The sequence below is a fragment of the Tympanuchus pallidicinctus genome, unplaced genomic scaffold (genome assembly GCF_026119805.1).
Source record: "Tympanuchus pallidicinctus isolate F22 unplaced genomic scaffold, pur_lepc_1.0 scaffold15, whole genome shotgun sequence".
Taxonomy (NCBI): Eukaryota; Metazoa; Chordata; class Aves; order Galliformes; family Phasianidae; genus Tympanuchus; species Tympanuchus pallidicinctus.
This window is the reverse complement of record NW_026294669.1, coordinates 196729-205434: the sequence shown is the minus strand read 5'-3', so window position 1 is coordinate 205434 and position 8706 is coordinate 196729. Positions and strand designations below refer to the sequence as shown.

Below are 8706 nucleotides of genomic sequence, written 5' to 3'. Positions count from 1 at the left end.
TCAGTTTACTTGAAGAGTATTATTTAACTGAAAAAGCAATAAGAACTAGCAGTGGTCTTCTAATACTTAGTGTTAATGATGTTTTTTGTTTACTGGTTTGGAGATTATTTGATTTGATTTTATGTGAGTATTCCGTTATGGAATATTGAGGGTGTAAACTCTTGCATTTCAGCATTCCTGGCAGATAAGCAATTTGATAATGACCTAAGGTTGTTCAGTTCAATCAGACCTTTTTAGGTCTCACCTTCACTGTTCAAAGCACTGGTTATCAATGTGTTTTCTAGTGTTGTCACTTCTTTATAAATAAATTAAGAATGAGGTGAGCGTCTCATTTGGTATTGTCCATTTTATTTATACGTGCATAGCTAATTATGTGGTGACATGACTTCATGGGCAGTATTTGGTGGTAGCTGGATGGCTGGTTTAGATAATTGTGAAGGTCTTTTCCAACCTTAGTGTTTGTACAATTCTATGAGCTATGAGAAGATACATTATCTACCAGAACGTGCATTTGAAATCTTGGAAAAGCGGTGTCTGTCCGCCCTTGATTGTTACTGATGCTTGTAAATTCTAATGCAAACATTTAAGATTGTTTCTGTCCATTTTGAATTGAAATGCTTTATATGAATGGCAGTACAAAAAATGGTCATGCCTGCATTAGAATTGTATTTGCTATGAACATTTATGTTGGCCTTTAAATGACTACGGTAAGAATATCTGCAAAGAATGTAATATGTTGAAATACCTTGATTTCATGTACAAAATAACTTAGGATGGAGACAGGATGTACCTTATCAGCAGGAAGAGTTAACTGTTAGTATTGTATGAGACGGCCTGTCATCTGTAAGACCTGAAAGAAAATGGGACTCTGAATAAGTGGCACATTTGTGTCCTCGATCTCATAACCTTAATTTTAACCTTGGGTATTCGCTGCCAAAGCCTACAAGTTTAGTTCTGACAGTAGCTGAAATACTGCTTTCCTTCAGACATCAATATGAAAATATAAAGTATAGGAATACACGAAAATGTTTCTCATTTCTGTAAAAAGTGAATTAAAGTTTATAGTGGAAGATAAATATTGAATCCTTTTTGAGTTAGTTGCTTTAGTGTAGTAAAACATTACCTAATGAAAGGACAGTATTTAGTATGCACATGCAAGCGTGAGCTTCAGTAGCCTTTTGACAAATATCACTTCATGGATTTGAGCAATCTAAGAAGCTGTGATTCCAAGCACAAATCTGGTTCAGGTTTTCACTCTAAGGTGACGACATTTTGTAAAGGTCATTGTTACAGTTCGTTGTGGGGAGGGGGGCAAATCCCTGAGTAAGCGTGTGATCTAAATATATTCCTTCTGGGGCTTCTAAAGCTTATCACATGCCCACTGCTCCCCTGTGGGCACCTAATTACTGGTCCTAGCTGTACTCAAGCAAACCTGATTCTTACTGAGTTCAGGTGCACCCAGCAGGGCCAGTGATACAGGTCCAGATATGGATGCCATCGTGCTGATGGTGATAACCAGCAAAGTACAATAGCTCATCTCATCCAAGGACCATTTAAGAACAAAAAGGCAAAAGTGTGGTTTTCAGAGTCATCATGAGTCCTTAAGGCTGTGGTTTCCTGAACATCTCCCTTTTCCCACAGTGTCCCTCAAGTGAAGATGCTTACCAAGTGTCTGTCCTGGGGTTCTGCAGCTGCTTATGCATTTGGTGGTGGTGAGAGACTGGACAAAAGCATGTTTTTCCATTGCACAGTTAAGATTGTTGCTACTTCTGTGGGATTTGTGTACGTGTGTGTTTGCATGTGTGTGCCAGCCTTGTCTTCCAAGTTGCTGCACTGCACTGAGCTGCATTGTTGGTGGTATTCCAGTTCATCCTGTGCATTGTTAGGCTTCTGCTCTGAAACTTGCCCATACTTGTGTCTCTTTTGCAGCTTTCATTATGATTAAGTCACTTAAGGTTTGACACTATTATCTCTGGACAAATGTTTAGCATAAGAGATTTAGAGAAATGGTGGAACAGAAGAGGTGGAGTGGTGTTAGCTTTTAGTGAGTTTGAACTCCAAAAAACAAAAGCATAGTATTCAAAGTCATTTAGCAGGTAATGTAGCACTACAGTTGAAAGGGTAGAAATTTGGGTGCCAGACACGACAGCTGTTTAAGTGTCAGATGTGTTGTGAGGCGTTCTGGGGGTTGATGTGGAAAATGAAGAGTGGTGGTTTCCCCTTGTCACACCTGATGGTTGACAGCTGCGTGTTACAACTGGTGAAATATTTTAGTCTTGGGAGATAAAGACGGTGAGCTGTAAACCTCAAAGGTATGCAGGCTTTGATGTTTTCTGCAGTTGAGTGTAACTTGTGCATCTAAGGTAGGTTGCAGGGGCGAAAATGGAATTGAATGGGAGTCTAATGCATTTTTGTTTTATGGAAAATGACTTCTCTAGCAGGCTTGGCCTTTTCTCCAGTCTGAACAATTGGAAAGAATTGTCAGCTGAAGATGGCTGAAGGAGTTCCTGAGTTGTGCTCTTGATTTCCATTGGGAGGCATGGAAGTAGGTAAATATGAAAAAAATGCTGTTCAGTCTACTTGGGACCCTTACGTTTGCCATCTTTTCCCCACAGTCTTCCCTTATATTTTCTCCAGTGCATCCCAGAGCAACCTTTTTGCTCTTCAGTCCCTTCAGATGTCTTCCATTTCACTCAAGTTCGTGTTACCAGTCTGCTCTCCTTTCCACGTCACCAAATCCTTAGTGTACTCCGGGCCCCTGATTAGCTCAAGAACACTCCATTGGTATTTTTGGTGCGCCCCACAGTCTTCCTTCCACTTGCCTCCTGGTTCTGTCAGGATCCTTCAGCTTTTGTTCAATCCCGATACTCCCATTTGCTTCCATTATGTTATACAGTCCCTCCCTTCCTCCCCCCCTCCATTGGAACTCGGAGCTGCTCAGGACTACTTCGTTGTCCTATATTCCACCTATATTCCACTATATTCTCTTTGGTGCTTTTTTTGCTCCACAGAACACCTCAGGACACCTAAATTGGCTCATTCCCATCAGGAGATACTCTATCCCCTTTTTCCTCTCCCTGTAATTGCCTAATGGTACCTTTCATTTCAGTGCTCCTCAGAGTCCTTTGCCATCTGTTTCCCTCAAGGCCTATTGATTTGCCATATCTTCCCATAACCTCCCTGTCCCCCCTCACATCCTAGGACAGTGATCACATCTGATGTCCTCAGTTCTGCTCAGATTCCCTTAGTACCTCTCCATTTGTACCTCAGATTCTTCTGTTTGCCATCCAGAATCTACATATGCTATTTGGTCTCTTTAGGACTCCTTCATTGCTCTTTTGCTATGCCTGAAAGCCCTCCAGTTCAGAATTGTTGAGGATGCTGGGAACCTTGAGTCCTGCAGGCTCTCCATTCCCCTTTAAAGCAGGGTTAACTGCAGCAGGTTGCTCGGAACCAAGTGCAGTCAGATGTGGATTATCCTGAGGTACATAGGGATGCACTGCAACTTCTCTGGGTGACCTATCCTACTGGGTTGTGGGTTGACCACTTTCTTTTTTTTTTTATAATTTAAAATTAAAAAAAAGAGCTGTATGTTGACATGGAATATTCTGTGTTCTGAGTTCTGTCTGTCGTTTCTTGTCCCGCCCCTGAGCAGAGCTGAGCAGAGGCTGCATCGTTTTCTTGCCTTGCTGCCACTACATTTTGCACCGCCTGACGGAGGCTCCCCGGCTCCCGCTGCCTTCCGCTCTTCCTCCAGCTCGGCCGGAAACACGGAGCCCAGATCGCGGTCGCACAGCTGGGCGGGCAGCAGCACCGCCTCCCCGCGCCGGAAGGGCCCCGCGTCAGCAGGAAGGACTTCCGGGGAGCGCCGGCAGCAGCGCCGCCGCCATGACCTCGCTCCGCGCCTTCACCTGCGACGACCTCTTCCGCTTCAACAACATGTGAGCCCGAGCACGAGCCCTCCTCACGCCCCGGGGTGCTCCGTCCCCGCGCGGGGCGGCCGGGCTCGCGCTGAGCGTTGCTTTCTCTCCGCAGCAACCTGGACCCGCTGACCGAGACCGTATCCTTCCGTGCCGCCGGCCCCGGGGAAGCTTAGGGGGGCGCCGCCCTTGACGCTGTGCTCCTTAACTGAGGGTCGCAGTACGGCATTCCTTTCTACCTGCAGTACCTGGCGCACTGGCCCGAGTACTTCATCGTGGCGGAGGCACCGGGCGGGGAGCTCATGGGTTACAGTGAGTGGGGGCGAGGGCGGCCGCGACGGGAAACGTGCGGTCAGCGCGGGGCCGGAGGGAGCGCGGGGCGGCGGCGTCGGGGCCGGTTCTGTCGGCGTGCAGGTGCCGCCGCCGAGAGCCGTAAGGCTGGGGGTCGTTCCGACGGAGCTCCGTGTCCAGACAGAAATGTGGCCCTCGAGGTACGCCGCTGTGTGACCCACAATTGTACAGAGCTGCCGAATCGTAAGAGTGATAACGTAGATACCCCTGGTTCAGCCGCAGTCACTGTAGCTGTCTGTTTATCACTGCCTTGCTCTTCCGTGAAGATGTGTAGCTGCAGCGTGCTGTTCCAGAGGTGCCGCTATGCTGATGCTCTGTGTGTTTGCAGTAATGGGTAAAGCAGAAGGCTCTGTGGCTAGAGAAGAGTGGCATGGGCATGTTACTGCGCTCTCTGTTGCACCGGAATTTCGGCGGCTGGGTTTGGCTGCCAAACTGATGGAACTACTGGAAGAAATTTCAGAGAAGTGAATATCATATTTTTTTCAAATTTGGCTTTTTGAGTATTGTGCCTGTAGATTTCTGTCCTTACTTTAGGTACCTGATTTACGTGAAGCAGACCCAGAATCTTCCATTAACTAGTGTCCCGAGTGACAGATTCGCTTTAGTGAGAGAAACAGGAATTAGGGATGTTGCTTGGTGGTTTAAAATACTATGACTTCTATGAAAGCTAGCTTCCCAGCATGAATAGGAAGTAGCAAAGATGCTGTAGAAAAGGTCCTTTTCTTAATAGGAAGAGAGCTTCATAAAACATAAACTGTTTCCTACAGAACCCCCAGCGTGCTCTTTCACTGATCATGGACTTCTTGCGGTCCCCTCAGGCGCAGGATTGCACAAGTGTTGTGCTGCAGATATTACCTTAGCTTACTTTCTGTCTCATGCTGGGTTACTGCAGAAAACTTCAAATCCTCAAATAAACCTGCAGGGTATTTGCTGACAAGGGCAATCCCATTGTGCTTGGCAAAATCAGAAGTAGTACAAAGCTTTGTAAAACTTGCCTCTTCAGGAGAAGAGCTATTTCCTCTTAGGCAGCTGAATGCAGAGACTGATTATTTTTTTTCCCTTGTGCGTTTTAAATTAGCCAATCCACAAAGTAATGCAATTCAAATGCATCTGAAGTATAGATTTAAAAAAAAGTAAATGTTTTATGGAAATAAAGCTTATGTGGGTATTTAGTTTGTCCTGTTCTTTCTGTTAATAATTCTGATGTCACTGCTGGGTGTGGAAGATTAGTCATTTCACTATCACAATTATTTCTGATGATACCAGATTTGTTCCTTGTTAAAGGAGTGTGTCTGTTGTTTTTGTGAAGGATGTCTGATTCGTGCACCACCACATCAGACTTGGTTTTGGTCTGAATATAGGTTATTGGTTTTTAATTGGCAATATGTTCACCTGCTCTTACCAACTTTGTTTGTTTGTTTGTTTTCAAAGAAAGGGTGGATTTTTCGTTGATCTCTTTGTGAGAGTATCAAATCAGGTTGCAGTAAATATGTATAAGCAACTAGGCTACAGTGTATACCGGACAGTGTTAGAGTACTACTCTGCTAGCAACGGGGAGCCAGACGAAGATGCTTATGGTAAGTGCTTGTTCTGCATCAAGTGGAATGGAAAGGTTCTGATGCTGACCATCCCAAGAATTGTTTATGTTTGTTTTGTTTTGTTTTTTTTAGTATGAAAAAATTTAGTTGGTGATTGTTGAATGGAAATTTATTTACTCCTGTTGGTAGATTTTTTTTCCTGCTGAGGATTACATAGTTTTATAAGTACCTAATCCTGCAGTTTGCACATCTTATAGTGTCTGTGGCAAAATAAAATACAAGACAATTAACAAGTGCGAAGACACTTTATTCCATAGGTAAGATGAAATAACATAGTTACTTACCTGATTCTTCTTTTCGGAGTATGCTCCTGCAAAGTGTCTGGGCCTATCGCTAATGGTATTAGGGAAAATAATAGCCCTGTTCTTTTTTGTCTCCCTCTCCCTCTTGATAACAGGGACTTGAAATGTTATTTCCCCAGATATCCTGATTAAAATGTGACAAAAGTTAATGGTCAATAGTGACAGAGATTTTTTTCAATTAAAAGGGTAAAGGACGTGACCATTTCAAATATATTGTTGGTACCCTGTTAACAAAACTGAAGCAACTGCTGTTTGCTATTTCTAGACACATTTTTTCCAGTAAGTATCTTCCATAGAAGCTTTTGTGGGCATGGTGTTTATTTTTTTTAACTTGAGATAGAATCATAGAATATCCTCAGCTGAAAGAGACCGATGAAGAATATTGTGAAATACAAGGGCCACAGACAGACATCTACAATTCTGCAGATACTTTAAGTCGTGTTTTTGTTCTTTTAGTTTAACGTTTGAATTTTGTGCAGTGCTATGTTCCAGTTGTTAACATAGATGCTGATCTTACTGTAACAGCAAATTCACTTGGTGTAGCTTTGTGCAATGACTCTTGTTATAATTAAATTTTTGTTTTCCTTTACCACAGATATGAGAAAAGCTCTTTCCAGGGATACGGAGAAGAAATCAATTATACCTCTGCCCCATCCTGTGAGACCAGAAGACATTGAGTAACTGTAAGCTGTGATTCTCAGAAAACATACGAAGAGTGTCAGGTTCTTTCTCTGCCAGCCCATCTAGGACTTACAGATGAGAAATCTTAGGCTAGATCTCCTCTTTATATGAAACACTGAAAACAATACTGAGAAGCCTATGTACACTGCCTCTATTGATAAAATAGCTGCGTACTTTTGCATTCACTCTCATGATTTTCATCTCAAATATTGGAAATGCAGACTATTAAATGAGGTAACCCCTGATGTGGCGTGCTTTTTTTTTTTTTTTTTTTTTTTTTTTCTTCCCAAACCCCAACTGTCTGAAGTCAGAAATAGTGAAGCTTCTAAAATGTCCTTATTCATGAAAAACAAAAATCACAGAGTGGTTTGGGTTGAAAGGGACCTTTAAGATCATCTAGTTCCAACCCCCTACTACATTCAGGGACACCTCCCTCTGGCCCACATTGCTTAAGCCTCATCCAGCCTGGGCTGGAATGCTTCCATGGAGGGGGGAACCCACAACTTTGCTGGGCAGCCTGTTCCAGTGTCTCAGCACCTTCACAGTAAAGAATTTCTTCCTGATATATAGTCCAAATCTACCCTCTTTCAGTTTAAAACCATTTCCCCTCATCCTGTCACTACCTGCTCTTAGAAGAAGTTCCTCTCCAGCTTCCCTATAGCCCCCCTTCAAGTACTGGTAGGCCACTGTAACGTCTCTTTGGAGCCTTCTCCAGGCTGCACAGCCCCCAGTTCTCTCAGCCTGTCCTCATTTCATCCCTTGGATCATTTTTGCGGCCCTCCTCTGGACACGCTGCAACAGGTCCATGTCTCTGCTGTACTGAGGATTCCATATCTGTATAAAGTATTCCAGATGAAACCTCACCAGTGCAGAGCAGAGGGGTGGGATCACCTCCCTCGCCCTGTTAGCTGCACTTCTTTTGATGGCTTGGCTTTCTGGGTCACGAGGGCCAAGTGCTGGTTCATATCCAGCTTCCCATCCACAAGTATCCCCGGCTCCTTTTTGGCAGGGCCGCGTTCAATCCTTTCGTATCTTGGCTTGTGTTAGTAGTGGAGGTTGCTTTGACCCAGGTGCAAGGCCTCGCATGTGGGTTTGTTGAACATCATCACGCTCAAGGCTGTCTGGGTCCCTCTGGGTGACGTCCCCTTCCTCATGCATGTCGACCGCACCGCACAGCTCGTTGTCATCATCAAACTTGCTGAATGTGCACTCGATCCCACTGATGATGTCATTTATGAAGATATTAAAGAGTATTGGTCCCAGCACCCCAGGAGGACACCTCTCACCGGTGACCTCCATCCAGACATGAAGACGTTGACCGCCACTCTTGGATTAGATCCTGCAGCCAGGTCATCATCATCAAGTCCAGATAGATGATATCAGTGGCTCTTCCCTTGTCCATTGATGCAGTGACACCATCAGAGAAGACCATAGGTAGGTCAAGCAGGATTTGCCTTTGGTGAAGCCATACTGGTTCTCCTGTATCACCTCCTTGTCTTTTATGTGCTGTAGCATCGCTTCCAGCAGGATCTGCTTCATGGTCTTTCCTGGCACAGAGGTAAGACTGACGGGTTGGTTATTTCTGGGGTCGTTCTTTTTATCATTCCTGAAAGTGGATGTGATTTTGCCTTATTGGCAGTCACCAGGGTGGTCACCTGGTTGCCACAATTTTTCAAATATCACAGGGAGTGGCTTGGTGACTCCATTGACTAATTTCCTCGGGACTCTGGCATGCATCTCATTGGGATCCATAGAATTCTGGATGTTCAGGTAGGACTAAGCATGCAAAATTTGTGTGTTGTCAGGCACTGTAAGCTATACAGCTGGACATTCCTAACTAAAAATATCTATATA

The 8706-nt window shown here is 44.3% G+C and overlaps 1 protein-coding gene across 3 annotated transcripts; it reads left to right on the top strand.

Annotated features, from left to right (window-relative positions):
* The first annotated feature begins 3809 nt into the window (after positions 1–3809).
* Positions 3810–7097, top strand: NAA20 (N-alpha-acetyltransferase 20, NatB catalytic subunit). 3 transcript variants are annotated; one of them, XM_052676452.1, is made up of 7 exons: positions 3814–3941; positions 4036–4060; positions 4142–4232; positions 4335–4454; positions 4600–4735; positions 5703–5848; positions 6767–7097. In XM_052676452.1, exons 1-7 carry the CDS (start codon positions 3889–3891, stop codon positions 6850–6852), a joined length of 657 nt encoding a protein of 218 aa, XP_052532412.1. In that variant the 5' UTR covers positions 3814–3888; the 3' UTR covers positions 6853–7097. The 3 variants fall into 3 exon arrangements, with proteins under 3 accessions (XP_052532414.1, XP_052532412.1, XP_052532413.1); XM_052676454.1 differs by lacking the exon at positions 6767–7097 and having other exon boundaries at positions 3810–3941; positions 5707–5827; XM_052676453.1 differs by lacking the exon at positions 4335–4454 and having other exon boundaries at positions 3817–3941.
* The last annotated feature ends 1609 nt before the right edge of the window (positions 7098–8706 follow it).

Coding starts and splice junctions, on each gene's coding strand:
- NAA20 (XM_052676452.1), top strand. CDS start 3,889: ATGACCTCGCTCCGCGCCTTCACCTGCGACGACCTCTTCCGCTTCAAC. Junction 4,061..4,141: donor TGGACCCGCTGACCGAGACC/GTATCCTTCCGT, acceptor TGAGGGTCGCAG/TACGGCATTCCTTTCTACCT. Junction 5,849..6,766: donor GCCAGACGAAGATGCTTATG/GTAAGTGCTTGT, acceptor CCTTTACCACAG/ATATGAGAAAAGCTCTTTCC.